General features: G+C 37.9%; 1 protein-coding gene and 1 long non-coding RNA gene across 2 annotated transcripts; one reads left to right on the top strand and one right to left on the bottom strand.

Moving 5' to 3' along the window:
• Nucleotides 1-18: 18 nt before the first annotated feature.
• dhx34 (DEAH (Asp-Glu-Ala-His) box polypeptide 34) lies at nucleotides 19-20,621 on the bottom strand. The gene is made up of 16 exons (XM_083552622.1): nucleotides 19,751-20,621; nucleotides 12,120-12,431; nucleotides 11,183-11,437; nucleotides 10,524-10,626; nucleotides 10,152-10,369; nucleotides 9,280-9,454; nucleotides 8,767-8,960; nucleotides 8,554-8,655; nucleotides 8,116-8,370; nucleotides 6,322-6,495; nucleotides 6,143-6,239; nucleotides 5,894-6,000; nucleotides 5,073-5,354; nucleotides 4,723-4,896; nucleotides 565-706; nucleotides 19-369 (listed from the first exon to the last, which is right to left on the bottom strand). Exons 1-16 carry the CDS (start codon nucleotides 20,444-20,446, stop codon nucleotides 242-244), a joined length of 3,414 nt encoding a protein of 1,137 aa, XP_083408748.1. The 5' UTR covers nucleotides 20,447-20,621; the 3' UTR covers nucleotides 19-241.
• Nucleotides 3,863-7,678, top strand: LOC310732369. The gene is made up of 2 exons (XR_014535469.1): nucleotides 3,863-6,856; nucleotides 7,069-7,678. It is a non-coding gene; the product is annotated as an uncharacterized lncRNA (long non-coding RNA).
• Nucleotides 20,622-22,738: the final 2,117 nt, after the last annotated feature.

Genomic DNA, 22,738 nt, shown 5'->3' with positions numbered 1-22,738 from the left:
AGAAAGCACATGCAGTAAAACATTTCCAGACCATTTTGTTTATAATGTAAAATTGAAATGGAGAGTATTATGATTCACAAATACACATACCTATTTTTGTGTACACATACATATGTTTCAGAAATACACATACCTATTTCTACAAGAATTTTTTTACAATTTTCTTTTTCAAAAAGAAAAACATACACAGTAAAACTTCCTCTGGTACAGAGTTGTTTTTGTGTACAGGGGCAGGAAGAACTCATGACTGGTGTTGACGCTTGTGTTTAAGTATCTCAGTGGAGGTGAGGGTTAAGTCTTTTTTGCAGATATTACAATGGTAGAGTCTAGTCAGATTAGACAAGGATGCAGATTTTACCACGTCAGGCTCTGTGGAAGAAGATTAAAAGAACTCGGATTAAAACCTGGCATAAAACTGTAGGTTTGTGTGTCATACCAACTTAGTCTTCAGTACAACTGATGCAATCCAAATCTTGCTTATATTTACAATTTAAAGAAAAAACAATGAACACAATGCAGATTTAAGGTATTTCTATATATAAATAGCCAAATACATAATCTCACCCTCCTCAGGCTGCTGCTCCTCTGGTGGCCTACAGGTGGCCTCATGCTGCATTTGCTCCAGTGGGGTGAAGGGCATGTGCAGTTCACAGTGAGGGCAAGTCCAAAATGTCCGCAAACACTCACTGTACAAGTCTTTGTGGTCCTTTATTGTATGCACACATGCAAAGAAAAGACATCTAGTCTTAAACAAGGCTAAAGAATGCATTGTTCACCAAAGTTAACTTGGAGGTCCTTTATCAGTGGTGCTCCTGAATTAATTACCTGGTTCACTAGAAGTGAACACTACTTTGTACCAAAGTGATACGTGGCTAAAATCCATATATACTGTAAACCTAAATGAACACTTTTAGTTATTTTAGGCAAATAGGTAATCTGTAAATTTTGAATTGCTAATGCAAATACAGATCATTATTGAATTATTTAATAGGGACAGTGCTCACTGATCAACAGTAAGATAAATAAATAATACAGTTAGCCTGAATGGCTAAATTTCATCTGTTGCCCCTTACCAGATTTTAAAAAGGCATCTTAAAAATTATAAACACTACGTTAGTGTGTGATATTCAATTACTTTTAAGCCCGTGAAAATCAAAGAACTATGTAATATTAATATATATTATATATATATATTATATATATATATATATATATATATATATATATATATATATATATATATATATATATATATATATATATATATATATATATATATATATTAGTCCTTCACTAATATTGGAATCCTTGATAAATATGAGCATAGAAGGCAATGAAAAGATTTTATTAAGATGTGACACCAACGTGCCAACAGGCCGTCTCGAACTCGGCCTATATGAGCAGCACCTCAGACGATTGGTTGAAATTGGTCTGAATGTACTTTGCTTTTTAAAACTGCAGGTCAACACAAACCATGGAACAGACAATGCAAGATTTTAATGTTACAGTGAGCGGACCATACAGTCACCTAAAAGACAGAGTTAGACAATATTGAGGTTACAATCAAAACATCACACTCAGGTTACAGAATGATGACAGGATCCTTGAAGGCTCTTGGTCATTGTGTTCAGTGGAGCAGTGTCAGAGACCGAATAATTAAGAGTTGATATAGCGGGAGTCCTTGCTAAAATGTCAAATTTGTCATGTTGTGCGATCATATTCAGTTGAGGGACCTCTGTCTCTTGAGCATTTGGACACCAACCAGACATTACTTTGATAAGGATGAGTATAATGAATGTTTCTCCGTATCTCCGTATCTGCCAATAAAGATAAACCAATAGGTACTGATTTTAAAAAATTATATTTAAAATTTATATTCATAATCTATTTACTAATGTAAACTGGTTTGAGAAAATGTCTTGATAAATGTGCTATACAAATAAAATGCAATTGAATTAAACTGGTTGTAGAGCATCATACCTTATTTTGTTATCAAAACTGTTTGGGTACATATGTGCATGAAATGTTCTCTCGACTTAATAATGTTTGGAGGCATAGATGGCTGCACAAGAAAGGGTAATGGTGGATCTTTGTGTGACTTTACACACTTATTGAATAATTGCATAAATGAGGTGGAGTCAAACAATTCTGTAGTTACTGTTAAATTTACACAATGTGTTAAGTACCTAAACAATTTCGATAATATAATAAGATACATTGCTGTACGACAAGAAATGTCTACAAAAATAATTATTAACCTACCTGATCAGCTTATGGTTTATGTCATAGTGTAGGAGAGACAGATGCCTGTTCTAAATATGATCTTCTAACAAGATGTGACATTCTAGCAAGGACTCCAGATGAATCAAGTCTATTCATAGAGTCCTTGACTCTGCTCCACTGGACTTATGAACAAGAGCTTTCAGGTGTCCTCTTAATCAGTCTGTAACCGGAGTGTGGATGTTTTGATAGGTGAAGAGTTAAGCAATCTTGTGGTTACTGTCAGATTACTGTATTGTTCCTCTCACTACAATACCAATTGATTGCATTATCCGTTCCACAATTTATGTTGACATGCTAAGCAGTTTTAAAATGCAAAGGGCAGTCAGTCCAATTTCAATACATATTCTGTCGATCACAACGGAATAGAAGACACTGTGTGTGTGTGTGTGTGTGTGTGTGTGTGTGTGTGTGTGTGTGTGTGTGTGTGTGTGTATGTATGTATATATATATATATATATATATATATATATATATATATATATATATATATATATATATATATATATACACATACACAGTTTGGACACACCTTCTCATTCAAAGAGTTTTCTTTATTTTCATGACTATGAAAATTGTAGTCACACTGAAGGCACCAAGGGCTATTTGACCAAGAAGGAGAGTGATGGGGTGCTGCACCAGATGACCTGGCCTCCACAGTCACCGGACCTGAACCCAATCGAGATGGTTTAGGGGTGAGCTGGACCGCAGAGTGAAGGCAAAAGGGCCAACAAGTGCCATGCATCTCTCGGGGAACTCCTTCAAGACTGTTGGAAGACCATTTTAATTGACTACCTCTTGAAGCTCATCAAGAGAATGCCAAGAGTGTGCAAAGCAGTAATCAAAGCAAAAGGTGGCTACTTTGAAGAACCTAGAATATGACATTTTTCAGTTGTTTCACACTTTTTTGTTATGTATATAATTCCATGTGTTAGTTCATAGTTTTGATGCCTTCAGTGTGAATCTACAATTTTCATAGTCATGAAAATAAAGAAAACTCTTTGAATGAGAAGGTGTGTCCATACTTTTGGTCTGTACTGTGTGTGTGTGTGTGTATATATATATATATATATATATATATATATATATATATATATAATATATATATATATATATATATATATATATATATAAATATAAATATAAATATATATAAATATAAATATAAATATATATAAATATAAATATAAATATATATATATATAAATATAAATATATATATATATATATATATATATATATATATATATATATACATATATATATACATATATATATATAAAACCCACGAAATTTCCTCCAAATAAACTGCAGAAATTTGGCAAAATGCCGTATTTTAACCACAGTAAGGACAATAAATTTTTACACATTTACACGGATGAATCAACTTTCTACTGCTGTATCCTGTTGTACTTACTGTACAAACTGAGTGACAGATTTAAATGTTCACAGAAAACGTGATGTGTGCAATTTGCATAACTTTTAAATTAATTTTTCAGTTTTATGAAATGTAATTTTAAATGTGTTTAATTTATAATGCTGCATACAGGGATATCCAGCATACAGCATATATTAAGGGCTCTTTTAATCAGCAACAGATAATAAATGAACACCAAACAGCCTCTGCTAGAATGCTTAAAATGGGCCATGATTGGATCTTCCAGGAAGACAATGATCCCAATCAACACAAAGATGGTTTACTGACAAAAAAAACAAACAAACTCCATACCCTATAAGGTAGCAGGTATGGAAGTTTTGCTAAAGTACTGACTAAAAGGTTGGCAACAATTGCTTTTTTATTTTAATTTTTTATAAAATCGGGTTGTGTTTGCAATTAACATTTTTTACAACCTTCTTTGCTCATATTTATCAAGGATGCCAATATTACTTGATTTCTAACTACAGTATTTAAATGCAAAACATTGGTTAAAACTATTTAAGTAAAGCTGAAATACTATCACATCTTGATTGTTACATTACATATCCATTGCGGTGGTGTATAAAGAATGAAAAATAAGTGAGTGGGTGAATGAGATTTTAAACAGTGCAGGACTCAAGTTACAAAAAGAATGCACACTGAAACTTAGTGTCTTGAAAGTAAAAGATGTGATACATCATTCTATACTTACAGGGGGTTGCTGCACCCAAAAAAAAGAAACCACAGTGTGACAAAAATATAGCTTAAGCAGTTCTTTTTCTTCTTATTTAAATTGGTAACCCTTTTGATTTAGCCATTGAGCGAGATTTTCACTAATAGGTCACTGAAACCTATGACTTTCTCCGTAATGTAATTAAATATAACAATGTTATTTTCAGTCAATACTGGGCAGAGATATTAATTCCTAGCACAAAGTATACAAAACTTTAGGGTATTAGCTATTCATTGACATCTCTGCACATACATAATTACAACCTTAGAAAGCTATTAAAGTGATCACTTACACAGAGGCAATTATAGGAGAAGTAGCTGGTCACACGTAGACCTCCTTTAATTGAATCAGGTTCAGCTTTCATCTCAGGGAAGAGGGGAGGGAGGGAAACCTCATTGTTCAGCTGAGGTCCAGCATACAGGTTTTGAAACTGCAGTGGGGTAAGCCTTCTCAGACTGTAACTCACCTGGTCAGAGACTTCTGTGTTAAATACTTCTTGGGTTAGGGTTAATCTCTCAAAGAATAATTAATTACTGACATTCCTATCCCAAATTACTTCAAACCCATCCAGACCAGTAAAAACCTAAGAATAATCTAAAAGATATTCAAACCACATGTATGCAGCACAGGAAAACCCATTACCTCAGTATACAGTAAGAAGCGTACAAGTCCTTCTGCGATTTTTCCCAACTCATGATTGGATGATGTTGGACCAGCAAGCCCCACACCTGCAGTAGATTTTAAACCTAACTGGCTCAATTTGACCTGCAGCAGTTTGTCCCAATTGTTCCTCATCATTAGGGCAGAGGACAGCACTTTCAGAGCTGCCCCACTATCACTTATAACCAGCTCCAGCCAGCCATCCACCACCAGCCGTGTGCAGTCTGCATTGCTGTCTATCGAGTTTGCCACTAGCAGCAAAACCTGGAGAGAGATGAAGACTTAATGAAGGGAATAAAAGTAAATGCTTATGACAATAGACGATGTTGACTATACAATGTGCTGTATGATAGTTTACTGTGTGGGGAAAAGATATTTTAAAATCTACTGTGTTTTTGTTGTCACCCAAGGTTATATGCTTGTTTATAGAAGTTGATGAGGACCACACAACTGGCCCTGATATATAAAACACAAAATTAAAGGTATGTGTATTTACTTTTCCTGACTGAAATCGAGGTGTACTTACAAAAATGTATGTAACAGGTGTTCTCAGTTCTAATTTAAAAGCCTACTTACCTAAATACTTTTATTAAGCCAACACACTGAGAGCTGTGAAAATATGCATAATCAGGTGTGCTGTAAGTAAGCACACCATACACTTCGTCAAGCCCATGGGCTACCTGGTCTGGACTAAAACAGTGTAGGAATTGCTACTTCTACTTTTTCCCCAGAGATCATCTATTTACTTTTTATTTGTTTGTATGTCATACAACCTACTAGTGTCTACTTGTCATTTCTCTAACCTGCAGGGCAGGAACCCGTACACAGTTTGACAAATAGGGCTTGTTAGTTTCAAGCAGAGTTACAAAAGCCAGCAACTGATGTGCATTACTCTGCCCTTGCTCAGTGCCTAGAGAGAAAGGGGGGAAAATAGACAGTGAAAGGGCTAAAGAGAATATAAGCATGAAAATGTATACAAGACATTAACGACTAGACAATCAGAATATCGATTTTCTTTTTTTTTTTTTTTTTAAAAGGTATACCAGACTTACCAGACTCATATTGAGTGATTTGCAGCAAATCCGAATTATTGGCAAAAACACTGGTGGGGTGGATCACAACCCCTTGCTTGTTACGAGTGTGAAACACCTGAACAAAAACAAATCTTGTTATGTATTTATTATGGAAAAGTTATGTTTTTTTTCCTGTGTGTTTGTGTGTGTGCCTGTGCCTGTTCTGAATCTTTGCGGGCAGAGTTATGTTCATCAGGCAGGGCCAGCTGCGGGTACAGGCCACGGCACAGTAGCAGTCTGAAGAGGGTCTGTTGCTTAGAAGAAAGCGTTGCACTAGCATACGCATCTTCCTGAAGTTTGCTAACATCATGGCGCAGTTTAAACTTCACTTCCTGTGGCAAGAAATACAAAACAACTTTGTAAGGATATCGTTCAGCCTTTTGATGGACTAAAAACACTGAAACAGCAAAAAAGTTTGGCTAGAAAATGGCCAGAGTGCTTCAAGTTGCCAGAACGGATAGGCTATACCAGCAGACAACAATGGGTTCCATTCTAACAGACAGGAACAGAAATCAGAGGCTAGCATCGACACAAACTCACCAAATCTGGAAGGCTAAAGATTAGGGGGAGAAAAATCACCTTGGTCTTTTTCTTGTGTTCAGTCTTGTTTCTGTGTCTGATTCAAGTGTCAAAAACTACTATTCATGTAGAATGTGAAGTGGTCTTCTGCTTCTAAGGCCCACCCATCTCGAGGTTTGATGTGCTGTGTTTTAAGATGCTTTTATGCATTACACGATTGTAAAGGGTGCTTAATTCAATTACTTCAATCAGCTAGCTACCAGACAACTTAATTCACTTTGCTCATTCTCTGCTTATTTCTCTCTTTGTTTTTCCACACCATTCTGTATAAACTTTCTTGACTGTTAGCTTTGAAATTCCCAGGAGAGCAGCAGTTTCCTAAATAGTTTCTAAACACTGATGTGGCAGTGGGGGCAAGGTGAAGAACCAGCTGAAGGTGAAGAGAAGGCAGGAAAACTGCCGGTAACAAGTGCTTGGACAGTCAGTCTACTAAGTGACATCTGTTTGAGTTCTCAGTGTTCACTCTAACCAGACAGAGCTGGACAACAGAAAGTTGTGTGTGCACTGTTAATAATACTTTAAATTGAGAAATTAGAAAATTAAGAAAGTGGTTGCTCTTGAGCTTAGTGTTGACTTATTTGAGTATTTATGCCACAGGTATGGTCACTGAGCTCACAAACCTTCTGCTTTCTGATGTTTGATTTAAACATTAACTTGAAACTTCTGACCCATGTCTCCATTTTGGTACTGCACTGTTTGTACACGACTGACTGATAGGACTACAAGAGAGTGCAGATGTACAGGTATTCCTAATATTGGACGGTTAGTGTATATTTATAGATTTATTGTTTGTTTAGCAGACTAATACGCTCAAGATTGTGCCTAACAAAATCCCAATTGAACAAACTAAATACAATTATTCTGTAATAATCTTTATAAAATGCAGCTCTGTATATTGTTACAGAATAGGTTTCGCTATTATCAAATAAAGAAAAACCGTGTATCTAATATACGTATATCAAAAAGTGACCGTTTTGTTCTTTTAGGTAACTAGTCAAGAGTTAGCGAGCTGGTTTCAGAGGTAGAGTGGGTAATGTAATTTACCATGCTCAAAGCACCAAAAAGCAACCAAAAGGTCCCAATCAAACAGTGCCACTCTATGCCAGTGGTGTAATAACTATTCAGCAATGCTACTTGGATGCATGTTATGTAGTTTGATGTATAGTACTGAATTCTCTGAACATGTACAAGCATTTTGTACCAGATTACTGGAAACAAAATTCCCAAATCTTTGTTCTGCATTCTTAAAATCCTGTCATATGATGACTGTAGTCCCTGTCAACCATTTGTTAAACAACAAAAAATATTTCAAGGAAAAATGTAATTATGCCTAGTCTCTTTGGATCTGTGCTGCTTTCTCCTAAGTTAAGCACCTGTATGTCTATGTCCTGTGCTTCAGAGTCTTTATTCTTCTTGCTTGACCCTGCGGCTTCCTCATCCGATGATAACCCTTGCTCTAGGCCATCATCCAGATGTAACACTTTTCTTCGACTGGTCTCCTTTAAATCATGCTCTCTCTTCAGCTGGTGTAGTTTCTGACGTTCAGTCAGTCTCTTCCTGCGCTGCGCCTGGTCCTCAGCCATGTAGTGTGACTCAGACCCCACCAGTCCATGACTCTTTAACAGCTCCTTCATGATATATAATGCATAAAGAATATTTAGCGGTCACAGATATACAGATGTTTAACAGTTTGAATAGGCAAAGATTTAATTTACACAAAATCAAGAGCACCAATATTACAAATTCCACTATCACAATTAAAGTCTCCTTAACTTATTTGACTCCGTGGCCTCATTTTTTCGAATGCTTACCTTGAATTGTCGTCTCAGGTTAACCATCTCATACAGTCTTTGCTCCTCTAGTCCTCTTCTTTTGCACCACTTCCTGGAGCCTCCCCCCCTCTCCCCTTTGACCTACAGAGGAAAAATCTAGCTGGTCTTCTATTTGGACTTCAGTACAATGCTTGTCACTACTTCTAAAATATCAACAAAATGACATTGACCTAAAACATATAGCTGACTGACCTGCACCCACGCATTGAAAGTGTTGAGCAAAGTGAAAGGGTCTCCCAGATCACTTTGCAATGGTTGGCGTGCAGTGGCACAATCTGGGTTGTGCTGAGCACTGCGCAGAAATGGCGACTGAACACTCAGTGCTGCAGCTACAGTCAGCGTCGGCTCCACCAGGTTGAATAGTGAACCTAGAACAAGCATTTTACCTAAAAACACACATAAAAGCACATATAATTTAGCTGCCTTTTAATTATGAATATTTGGTCATAATCACAGCTTTCCTTGAAATGCCTTGACCTAAAATATTCATGGAAAATTTAAATGATTTAATTTGTTTGTGTTTTGGGGAATAACTCATTAACTCAATAACTAATATACTATGTTTATGAACAAAGAAATACATTTAAATGAACTGTAGTTCATACCTAAATTGACTATCACTGGTTCAATATGGTTTCATGCTTTTCTGGAAAAGATGAATCTCAGAAACAATGTAATATCAAATGAAATGTTAGTGTCTCCTACCAATAACCACATCCACAGGAAGCTTGGCCAGAAGACTGCCAATGTTGGTGAGCTCTCCCTGAGCATTGAGTGCCCCTTGTTCCTTTAGATACCTCATAGATGTCTGAATGCTAAAGGCTGCAGGAGGGTCTATAAAGTTAAAAGAACAAGGATCTCCAAGATCCATGCTCTTCATCTGCACAAAAGAAAAAAAAAGGTATAGCTGTCTATCTTTTTGTATTTACTTTTTTTCTTTTGATTTTTAAACAGTAATTCAAATCCAGGACTCTGTCTGTAGATATTTGGCATCAACTTTTCCCCACTTACCCACTCTGCCATCCAACAGTAATATTATATAAATTAAACAGCATTTTAACACTGGCAATAGTGCACAGGAAAACATTTTTATTGCCCTTTGGTTTGAAGATGTAGGTAGATAGATTTAAAGAAATGCACAGTTTGAAAGACGTCTAACAAACAACAGTATAGCAATGAAGTAATGTAGCCTACCACCATTTTAAATTTAAAGATCAAGGCCAGGCCTGTGCTGCTTTCATTTCCATGCAACCATCTGGACTAAAACTGCTGCACAGACAACAGTGTATAATAGGCAGTAACTTTAGCAACAAGCTAGACTACATTAGCAACAATCTTGTGGGTTAAGGGTAGCGATAACTTTAATGTTATTGATTACATTCTCAAAACAGTATTAATTGTGGACCGTTTTAGAGATTGTAGAGATTGTACCAAAGTACCGTGTCTGGAGGAATTACATGTTTCCATTTCACCAACACCAACCCTGGCCTTGCAATATCACTGCTGCTGCAATCTATTTCTACTTAAAATGTAAAATGCAAGCTGGAGTTTTTAAAAAAGGCATGAGAGAACTGTACCTGAAGCACTAATAAGTCTAGAGCCACTCGATGGATCTCAGGGACAGGGTAAGGAGCAAAGGCCTCATAGTCTGACTCAGCATAGAGCCGGTAGCAAACTCCTGGCCCTGTTCGACCTGCACGACCTTTCCTCTGTTCTGAACTGGCACGACTAATCCAGAACTCCTGAAGTCTCTGCATCTTAGTCTTTGGGTCAAAAGTCATTTCCTTTACTTTGCCTACAGATTACATGGTCAAATCAAACTCAGATTGGAATATATATATATATATATATATATATATATATTGAATGGCAGTGTACAAAATACAGGATTATACTCTATTAAATGGTAAAACTAAAGTGTTTGATTTTCTTTAGTGGAGATACTGTACCTGAGTCGACTACAAAGCGCACCCCATCAATGGTCACAGAAGTTTCAGCTATATTGGTGGCAATGATGCATTTCCTCAATCCTGAGGGAGCAATGTCAAAAACCTTGGGGGAAAAATTTTAATTAATTAATTAATCTTCAATAACAGTGTTATCCTCTTAAGAATCACAGGAAACTTTATCCTGGAAACCTGGGCACAAGTCCAGAATTCACCTTGTAATAATGAACCATGCACACACAAAAAGAATACACAGTCATATCTATGGTGTTTAGTGTTACCAACTCAACAAGGATTGAATTCATACCATATTGCAAATCATAATACTTTGAACTTGGCTGTTATGAGTACTACATATTTATTTATTATTGCCAATCTAAAATAATTTACCACATAGTATGGTATTACATAACCCTAAGGAAATCTGGACTGTTAAATGGACACTGCTTAATAGCCAGACTAGATCTGCTAGAAATTAGCAACGAATGAACTCCAAGGAAAAACTCAAGACAAAACATTATTATTTCCTTTATATAGATACTGTATATAGTTCTATCTACTTTTTACACAAAAAAAAGGTACATACGCTCCAGCATAGAAAAGACACTGCATCACTGGCTGTAACAAATGTACATCTGTTGACCTTACTCCCTTTGTTTTACCTTATCCTGCTGTGCCAGTGACAAGGTGCTGTGCAGGGGCAGTATGATCCAGCGACTGGTGTGCACAGCATACGTTTGGCATGCCTCCATGATAGTGGAGATTTCAGCTATACCACTAAGGAAAATCAGCAAATCACCCCGCTCCTCAGGGGGATAGCGATTGTCAATGCCCTGCAGTACACGCAAGTATGGTCTTGGGTCCAGCTTCTCCTTGTGAGACACTTGTTCCTTTAGAGGAATGGGCTGGTATATCACCTAAAGAAAGACATAAATATGATTTTCAGTGACACTCAAATTTAACTGGGGACATCCTGATCACTGGGCATCTGTCTGAGGAAAAAATGGTAGATTTGTCAGGCATAAGGGTTCTTATGCCTTTGACAAGTGCCAAATTGTGACTGCTTGAATGCTGGGTCAAAGCAACTTCATATGGCTGATCTTAAGGGCTGTTTCAGTATGCAGCTCTAAGTAACCTACTAAAAGTGTTCCAGGGAAAAACAACCAATGAACAATGAACCCAAGGCTCAATTATACAAGGGGGAAGCAATGGCTAATCGGTCTGGTCCTGGATGCACTATGGGAAGAAGGCAAGTCAGCAGAGATACTCTGGGTAATGCTCTGCTGGGAAAACTTGGGTCCTGGGGTATTATTTTAAATATTTATATATTATTTTATAATGCTTAAATTTTGCTGCAGAGCAGTTACACCTAGTCATGGGAACCATGGCAGTGACCACTTTCAATAGGATAATGGAATGAAGAATATAAGTTCAAAGTGCTTGCTTGGCCACCAAATTCCCCATTTACGTGGGAGCATCTGCTGTACTTTGTGTGTCAATAATCATCAACGTGTCATTAATATTAACCCATCAGTCAGTTTACAGATGAAACTGCTATAGAAAACGAATGCAGGGCAGGCAGTTTTTGTGAATCCCCACCTGAATTGGGAAGAGTCTACCTGGCACCTGCAGCACAGGTGCATTGTTGAAGTAACTGGTGAAGAGTTTAATGTTGATAGTGGCCGACATAAGAACCAAGCGCAGATCTGGCCGCCGGTGAAGCAAAGAGTGTAGCACACCCAAGAGGAAGTCGCAGTGTAGATGTCTTTCATGAACCTCATCCACTATCACCACGCTGTACTGGGATAATACAGCTTCATGTTGTATCTGCTTGAGGAGCAGACCCTCAGTCAAGAACACAAGCTTAGTGCTTGATGTGCGTCTGCTCTCAAAACGGATCTGGTATCCAACCTAAAGGGGATAAAACAATCATGACAAAAGTTTAGGTTACCAGTTTCAGTGTTTAAATACAAGTGACTTCATGTACATGTGATGTTTAGAGATGCGATGTCGCACACGTTTAGAAGTGACATTCATTGCTACAAGAAATCATAAATTGCTACAAGAAAAAACATTAACACTTTTACTAAACTGGATCTGACAGACTTTGTGATCCTATTAACTGATGAATTTCTAGGTATAAAAATCAGACACATGGGGGCTTCAGAAAGTATTCAGACACCGTCACCTTTTGAAAAGTTTATTGCCTGACAATTTTAGAGGCAAAAAAAACCCCTGCAGGGCAAAATATTATGCGACGTGAAACTAACATCATTTAGCATATTTTAGAAGTAAAATGAAGACAATTACATGAGCTGATCTAAGTTTATGGTTAGTAGTGTAGTGTTTCCAAGATTTTGCCCCCACTTTCATGTGTTCACTCAGGTTAGTTTATAATTATGTGCCTGGCCATTTTATGTCCCATCTCTAATATATTTTACCTTCCAGTGCTACTTGGAGCTGGTGGCTTCTGCTCATGTGACTGTTAAAAGAAGTAGCACGACGAATTCTGGCGTGTATTGAGCTATAATGCTCAGATTCAGTATCTGCTGTAACAATGCTGTAAGATTAATTGGACTGTGCTTCACTGTATAGATGGATGATCTGTATGGCCATCTCTTGACCATAATAGCCAAGCAAAGAAATAGAAGATCAAATGGTTGTCATTCACCTCACCTGAACCAGCATGCTTTTTTCACTGAAAACAAAACTGAAGACCCTCAAACAAGCAGCAATTAAAGGCAGCTGGAGGGAAGGCCTGACAATGCATCTCAAAAGAAGGAAACTCATTTAGTCAAGCATTTTGTTGATAGAATCCATACTTTGTGTTGACAAACTGCAAAGCATTTGCATCCAAGTATTACAAATAATTCTTATATTTATAAATGTTTGAGCCTCTAAAAAATTGAGGAACTATGTAAAAAAAAATGAATGCAATATATCAATTCACAAACTGATGACATCCAGATTTAAAGAAGAGAAAACATGGAGTAATATGGATAAGTCTAAACAATCGCAAAATTCATTTTTGATTAGAACAAGACTGATACTGTCCATTGAGCAATAAATATTGTTTCAAATTGATTGCCTTCTTACTAATGAAATCTACTGAAATCAAATCAATAGGTTACTGGAACTTGATATGTTTAAAGTTATGAAGTATAAGATTAAACTTAGTGTTTAATAAGTTAAAACAGGAGGAAATTTAGGGCTATTTGGTGGGATCACGAATGATAATCATAACAAGAATTCAAGTATGATAGTGTGTTGGCAGGCTAAATTTAATTAATGAATTGCATATAAACAAAACAAAAGAAGTATTTGTTAGATCGAGAAAGTGTTGGTTAGAAAACTGTGCAAAATGTATTATAGATATTTTATAATTTTGAGAGAAGAAATGGAAACCTAATAGTCATCAAAATATGCTTTGAATTGTTGTGGTAAGTTGTGTGTTATACACTATATGGACAAAAATTTTGGACACCTGACCACAAGATTCATATGTGCTTTTTGAACATCCCATTTCACATTTAGTCACCATTTGTTACCAAGTAAAAGGTGCAAAGAAAATAATAAAACAAAATGGAAGGAAAAAATTAATTGCACTCCAGAAACTACTTAAATCACAAGAAAGATGGAAACAGAACCCAGTGCAGACCTAGCTGAAAGTGCTACCTCTGTGAATTGTTCTGAAGTTGAAAGCTGAACTTCAAGAAAATTAAGTGCACCCTCACAATATCCAAGTAACCACTTCAGCTTCAGGTACAAGAAAGGCAACAGCTTTTTTTTTTGTGCAGTTAAAGCTGTATTTGCCCAGAGACCAAACTAACAGCTTATAAAAACTCAATAGCAAACCTGAACAAGCATGTAGACGTTAGTAGAAATTGAAGTAAATGATACTTGGGCCATTGCATTGGACGTTTTTACAGTTTAGTAATTTAAACTTTGTTTAAATATATATAATATATATATATATATATATATATATATATATATATATATATATATATATATACTTATACACAATCGTGATGGTGCTGAGCTCAGCAATTCTTCTTCTGTTTTTGTTTGTTTGTTCTGATGTTATGAGGAAGAAACCTTGAGAGGAACCAGACTCAAAAGGGGAACCCATCCTCATTTGGGTGATATCAAGTTTGTGATTATAAATCTTTTAAAACAACAAAAAAACACTGGAGAGTGAGAGCTAACATGAGCACTGGAATGTAAGATTATGAGTAATGTCCTTTCTACAGTCTTATACATTCAGTTGAGTTTATGGAACCAGGAGCTACTAAGCATCTCATAAAATAGCTCAATATTTGTGATCATCATCGATCAAACTACAGTGGTACCTCAGAATACGAATTTCATTCATTCCGGAACACGATTCGCACTCTGAAATATTCGTATACTGATATGAATTTTCCCATAAGGAATAGTGTAAAGTGGGATAATTTGTTTCGAACGACCCAAAATATTCAGATAAAAATAAAAATACAACCAATATGCACTAATATTATTTAGTATTTAGCATTTAATAATGGTGCCTTAACATCTAAAAGAGGAAAACAGTATCTTTACTGGGTACTTTACCTTTGAGAAGAGTGAATGCTGGCATGATGGAGCAGATGAAGGGAGAATTATTGTTTGGAAGGAGGCGAATCTCTTTTTGATACACTGCTTCGTTTCACTACTTTCAATTTTTTTTTTTTACTCCTAGTATATGCGATACTGTTCAGTGATGAATATTAACAAAACAAAGACACAGAGATAAACACAGCAAAAAAGACAGTGCTCCCACTATAAACTGAAGACACTAACTGAGGGTTGAGAGCATGGGAGGTGGTACGGAACAACTATCATCCCTTTGAAATTTAGCCCGTGAGATACGGATGATTCGTATTCTGAATTTTTATGTGTAAACCGATATGAAAATGTTTATGAATATCGATTCGTATTCTGAATTATACGTATTCGGGGGCATTCATATTCAGAGGAAACACTGTATATATACAGTATATACTAAGCCTAGTTCATCTCATACCACCCTACAGGCCTAAACTGAATTCGCTAAACCTGTACTAAGGACTGTTGATGGACTAATGTAGCAGAGCACGGTTTACAGGATTTAGGATTTGTGCATCCCCACCAGGTCATTCTTATTAATCAATAATGATAAACCATGGTTTACTGGGAAGCTCAAACAGCTTCGTTGTGTAAAAGAAGATCCATACAGAAGTGGGGATAAAATCTTGTATTTTACCAGGCCAGGAACAAACTTACAAAGGAGATCAGATTGGTTAAAAAAAAAAGGTTTTCAGCCAAAGACCCTGCGTCAGTCTGGACTGGTTTGAGGAACATTACCAAGTACAAGACACCACCCCCACAGTCTGTGGAGAATCAACAGCTGGCTGAAAATCTGAATGTGTTCTCCTGCCAGTTTGAAAAGCCCAGTCTAACACACGCCACCCCCTCTTCACACATTCACCCAGACAGGCAGCAGACAGTGAGGCTGCTCAAACTCACATCCAGGTCTCTCACTATCAGCACTGGTGCTCCCCAGGGTTGCATTCTCTCCCCCACTGCGCTTCTCCCTGTACACAAAAGACTGCACCTCTAAAAAAAAACCTCTGTCAAGCTCCTCAAAGTTTACAGTCATCTGCCTCATCTGTGACGGAGACAACCACCACAACCTGGAGCTCAACACAAGCTCACAATGGAGATGATCGTGGACTTCAGGAGAAATCCCCCAGCAATTGCCAAAATCTTCACTCTTTCATAGTGGAGAAAAAGAAAATCACTTTGGACCCCACACACCCAGCCCACTCTATCTTCGAACTGCTGCCTTCTGGTCAGCGCTACAGAGCTCCGTCCACCAGAACAGCCAGGCATAAAAACTGTTTATGTCCCACAGCCTATAATCAGCATGAACAATTAAAATGTTCATCACTACACATTGTCCATCATAACTGACACAATTATACATAGACTCCGAATGGAACATTTGTAAACTGCACACATCTGTACATTCATCAAAACAATATTTGTATATAGCACATTATTAAATTGTCTGTTTTACTTATATTTTGTCTGTACTTTCTCCTGTTCTGGAAGCCCCGGTCACCAAGCCAAATTCCTTTTGTGTGTAAACATACTTGGTAATAAAGCTATTTCTGAAAAAGACATTGTTGCATGACACTCCGTAATGTTGGTAGGCACTATTACGATACTGGTAGCTAGTTATTAATTCTGCTAACACCAAGATGTCCCATTAAATTTATCACCTGTTTGAATGTAAGTGAGGATATGACTTCATATGCAGTCACATCAAAATTACAACTGTGCTAATGACACAGAGAGAGAGAGAGAGAGAGAGAGAGAGAGAGAGAGAGAGAGAGAGAGAGAGAGAGAGAGAGAGAGAGAGAGAGAGAAAGAGTACACATATACATTTCAGCAACCATAGTTGTAAAGAATAGTGAAGAAATAAAACTTGGATATAATTTAGAGTAGTTAATGTACAGCTTGTATAGCAGAAAAATAACTCAGCATCCAGCCATTATTGTGTAAATAGCCTGCAACAAAAGTGAGTACACCCTAAATGATAACAGCTGTATGTTGTGTAACCATGCAAAGCCACATGTCCTATCAATCATGTTTATGTTTTCATTTGCTTCACAAGATCATACAAATGTGTGTATCTTCTAATAGAGCAGTTAACAGTTGGTGCTATGAATTCTCTCATACTGACCACTGGATGTTCAACTTGGCAACTCATGGCAAAGAACTCTGAGGGTTTGAGAATTAGAATTGTTGATCTCCATAAAGAACAGACAATGTTTGGAATGAGATTTTTTTTTTCCCCATCAAGCATACCCAGTTAACATGGAAGATATTTTCCACAAAAGATATACACATTTACATTTACAGTGTTGGGAAAAAGTGTTTGCCCCCTTCCTGGTTTTTTTATTTTTTTGCATGTTTGTCACACTTTAATGTTTCAGATCATCAAACGAATTTAAATATTAGTAAAAGAGAACACAAGTGAACACAACATGCAGTTTTTAATTTAAGTTTTTTATTATTGAGGGGGGAAAAAAATCCAAAACCACATGGCCCTGTGTGAAAAAGTGTTTGCCCCCCTGGTAAAACTGTGGTTTATTACACCGGAGTTAAATTTCTCCAGCCGCAACCAAGCCTGATTACTGCCACACCTGTTCACAATCAAAGAAATCTCTTAAATAGGACCTGCCTGACAAAGTGAAGTAGACCAAAAGATCCTCAAAAGCTAGACAGCATGCTGAGATCAAAAGAAATTCAGAAACAAATGAGAGCGAAAGAAATTGAGATCTATCAGTGTGTAAAAGGTTATAAAGCCATTTCTAAAGCTTTGGTACTCCAGAGAACCACAGTGAGAGCCATTATTCACAAATATCAAAAACATGGAACAGTGGAGAACCTTTCCAGGAGGTGCCAGCCAACCAAAATTACCCCAAGAGCACAGCGACGATTCATCCTAAAGGTCACAAAAGACCCCACAACAACATCCAAACAACTGCAGGCCCCAATTGCCTCAGTTAAGGTCAGTGTTCATGACTCCACCATAAGAAAATGAAAAATGATCTGCATGGCAGAGTTTCAACACGAAAACCGCTGCTGAGTAAAAAGAACATAAAGGCTCGTCTCAGTTTTGCCAGAAAACATCTTGATGTTCCCCAAGCCTTTCGGGGAAAATACTCTGTGGACTGAAGAGACAACAGTTGAAACACACATTTCAGAAAAAAACATTATACCAAAAGTAAAATATGGTGGTGGTAGTGTGATGGTCTGGGGCTGTTTTACTGCTTCAGGTCATGGAAGACTTGCTGTGACAAATGGAATCATGAATTCTGCTCAAGGAGAATGTCCGGCCACCTGTTTTTGACCTCAAGCTGAAGTGAACTTGGGTTCTGCAGCAGGACAATGATCCACAACACACCAGCAAGTCCACCTCTGAACGGCTGAAGAAAAACAAAATGAAGACTTTGGAGTGGCCTAGTCAAAGTCCTGACCTGAATCCTACTGAGATGCTGTGGCATGACCTTAAAAAGGCGGTTCATGCTCGAAAACCCTCCAATGTAACTGAATTACAACAATTCTGCATAGACAATGGACCAAAATTCCTCCACAGTGCTGTAACAGACTCATTGTACAATGTGAAGTATTCATGCTTGGTTATATGTTTACAATAAGTAAGAAAAAATATGTTATAATATTAAGAACATAAAAATACATGCAGTAACAGACTAAATGAGACTATTTGCAGTAAACACCTTTATCCTCAAAATGTATCAAAATGCTTTGTGATGAACCTGAATGCAGCACACACTTGTTAACCTATGACTCTCTGCTCTCCCCTTCAGCCACTGCTTGCACACTTGGGGTAACCATGGACAATCAACTGTCCTTTGCCTCACACGTTGTTAATGTGGCTTTGTGATTTCTTCTCTACAACATCCGAAGGATTTGACCATTTCTGTCCACACAGGCTGCCCAGGTGCTTGTTCGGTCTCTTGTGATTTCGAGACTGGACTACTGCAGCTCTCTGCTGGCAGGTCTTCCCCTGAACTCTATTCATCCACTGCAAATGATCCAAAATGCAGCTGCACAACTTGTGTTCAATCTGCCCAAGTTGTCCCACACCACCCCACTGCTGCGCTCCCTTCACTGGCTTCCAGTATCAGATTCAAAACACTGATGTTCACCTACAAGGCCAAAAATGGATCAGCACCATATTGCTCTAGAGAACTCATCACACCTCACACTGCACCACGCTGTCTGAGATCCTCCAGCACTGCTCGACTGGTACCACCTTCTCTCAAAACGAGAGGTAGGTACACTTCAAGGCTCTTCTCTGTTCTGGCACCGAGGTGGTGGAATGAACTTCCCCTAGATGTCCGTACAGAGTCCCTGACTATCTTCAAGCGACGACTGAAGACCTACCTCTACCTGAAACACTTAAATTAGCACTTTCCAAGTTTGCTTTGTAAAAAAATCAAGAGTTGTAGTGTGATTTATATTAAGTTTGTGTAACAGTGTAGATTTATTCATTGCTAGAGACTCAAAGCTCTTTTTTACATCGCTCTGAACAAGGGGGTCTGTTAAATTCCGCAAATGTAAATATCATTCCCATATGAGTATCAGCACAGCTGCTGAACGTTATTGTCCAGCACTAATCTGGTGTGTTTTCTCACCTTGGACTCATACTGGTTGAGACTCTCAAAGCTCACTCTCTTCGCCAGGGAAATGCAGGCAATGCGGCGAGGTTGAGTACAGGCTATATGCTTAAAACCGGCCGCCAGCAGGTACTGGGGCACCTGCGTGGACTTCCCACAACCGGTATCTCCAGCCACCACCACCACCGGGTGTGTTTGGACCAGCTCCACAATCCGGTCACGGTAATGGAAGATGGGCAGGTTCCTCTGCTCCCGCTGCAGCTTGAGGAGTTTACAGAAGCTCTGCTTCTGCATGAAGTCTAGAAAATGAAGCAGGGCGAGACGACAGTATGTAACCCTCTGGCTGTTCGGGTCGGTCAGGGAGTCTCTGTGTCGCTTGCCACGCAAATCTCTGAAACGTTCCTCCACGTCTCGGGTGTTCACGAAGATGTTAATTCTGTATCGGGCATCGTATTCCTTTGGGAGCCCAAGATCCACTGTGCCGCTTGCACGCTTCTTCCCTAACTCTTCCACACGTTTGCAGGGTTTCGAGCTCCCCATTTCCGTTTTCACTTTAAACCGATGGAAGCGCTCAAAGAAGGACCAAAACTCCTTATGATCACTACTCTTCGCCTGGATGTAGTCGTGCTGGCGAAAAAAAATCCCATCCATCAAAGCACGGCATTCCGGACTGCTCCAGTCACAGCCCTCCAGGCTCTCTTCTCTCTGAGACATGCTTAAATCTCCGTAATTGAAAAAAGATATCCAGATCTACGCTGGTTTGACTTTGAATCTGTTACTGCAACTTATTGCATCTTGACAAACATTTCCAACAGCCAACAACATGAGTCCATACTGCTTCCCTGCTGATCACTAGATCTAATTCCGTCTCCTGAATACTACGTAACCAATGACGTCAATAAAATGCGCGATTGTTTTTAAGTTTGACTAGAATGAAGCACCATGGATGCTCGATGCGTTGCAGGAGAGCCGTCATTAAACCTTTCAGACAAAAAGCAACAAGAAGCAACAACAAGGGGGGAAAGGCATATCAGGAAAAACGATGAGGGGGAAAGGTTTGACTACGAGATCGTGAGAGGAAGATTGTTAACCAGCGTAATCACATTTTGTATCTTATGAAACAAATATAGTTGAAAATCTAGGGGTCGCACAAAAACCTAGACATAAATCAAATATCTTTAACGTTCTAAATACTAAAATAACATGGTCATTACCTCATGTAATTTAATGTGTGTAATGAAATATGTATCTAAAATTGAATCATTTTCTTATTTTCATTGATAGGTCAGTTTGGGGCAGTTAACATTCAGAAATAAATTATATTTGAGCTTTGAGGCAGTTTCAGGCTGGGGATAGTAGTGATATTACTGCATGAAAGATGCACCGTGTGTTTGTGTGTGTGTGTGTGCTGTTTAAAAAATAATGTTTTGTTGTATTGCTGTATAAATATTAATAAATCTTCTTCCGGCTTCTTCCATTAGGGGTCGCCACAGCGCATTTTCCGTCTCCATGCCCCCCTGTCCTCTACATCTGCCTCGATCAAACCAACTACCTGCATGTCTTGCCTCACCACATCCATAAACCTCCTCCTTGATCTTTATCTTTTCCTCCTTCCTAGTGGCTCCATCCTCAACATTCTCCTACTGATATACCCCGTGTCCCTCCTCTGCACATGTCCAAACCATAACAACAGTTAAAGCTGATGGTCCCATATTGTGCATTGAAGTGAATGGATGTAAGAACATAACCCTCTGTAGCATTTCTACATTCAAATGAATGGGGAAGAAAGAAGGAAAGAGAAGTGAAGTGCAATCTTTCTATTATTTGAGATGACCGTATACTAATTATGGTCAACCTGTCAGGTGAATTGAATTGGATTGTAGTTGAAGATTTAAATTATGACTACAACACTGGCTCAGACAAAATATCATATAGGTGGTTCTGTATGCTGTGATATTTAGTTTTTGTAATATCTTGAAAACTGTAAAAGGAGATAGATGTAATATTAATAATAATAATAATTTCCGGAATTTCAGAGATTTTGAGTAGGAATAATAGGATTTTCAGGCGTAGGGATTAAAAAAAATATCTTTCTACAGTCTAAAGATTTCTATGGATGCGGTACCCAACCACCAGGTGGCGACCAAGTACTGGGCCTTTAGAGTCGCCAGAACGTTCTGGGGAAAATGTCTATAGATAGAAAACTACTATTCATTATGCATTTTGCCCTTCAAGAGTCACTATCCAAATTACCTACAGATTGATTCCAGAAAACAATATTTTCACACTTATCAGGTCAGCTAAATTTTAAGATGAGCGTTAAACAAACATCCCTTAAAGGTTTCTTTAGTGGAGGAGGTAAGAAGGAAAGAGGTAAGACCAGGCAGGAATGGTAACTGAGAGAGAAGCTACAGATGAGATAAAGCGAAAAAAGAAAGCAAAAAGAAGAAAAAAAAAATTACAATAGTCTTGTGGCTACAAAACAAGCTTAAATCATCACCCTATCCACCACCGTGCTTGACTGCTGTTATGATGATTGTGCTGATATGCTGTGTTGGATTTTTTTTGTGCATTATGGCCAAACACTTCACTTTGGTCTCATCTGTTCCGTGTTGTTCTTGTGGTTTATTCAGGTGCAACTTTGAACACCTAAGCCATGCTTATTTTTTGAAAAAGAATAAGCATTCTCCTGGCACCCCTTCCAAAAAAACTATACTTGTTCAGTCTTTTTCCAGTTGTACTAAACATTAACATTTAGCATGCCAACAGAGGCCTGTAGAATCTGAGATATAATTCTTTTTTTTTTTTTTGCTAATTTATTTGAGCATTGCTTTGTCTGACCTTGGGGTGAATTTTCTGGGGCGTCCACTACTGGAATGATTGCCAAATGTCTCGAATGTTTTTTACTTGTGAACAATCTCCCTCACTGTACAATGTTGAGTTTCAAATACTTGGAAATAGCCTTTTAACCCTTCCCAGACTGATGGGAAGAAATAATTGCTAACA

The sequence above is a fragment of the Silurus aristotelis genome (assembly GCF_946808225.1).
Source record: "Silurus aristotelis genome assembly, chromosome: 10".
NCBI classification, from domain to species: domain Eukaryota; kingdom Metazoa; phylum Chordata; class Actinopteri; order Siluriformes; family Siluridae; genus Silurus; species Silurus aristotelis.
This window is presented reverse-complemented; position numbering and strand designations above follow the sequence as displayed.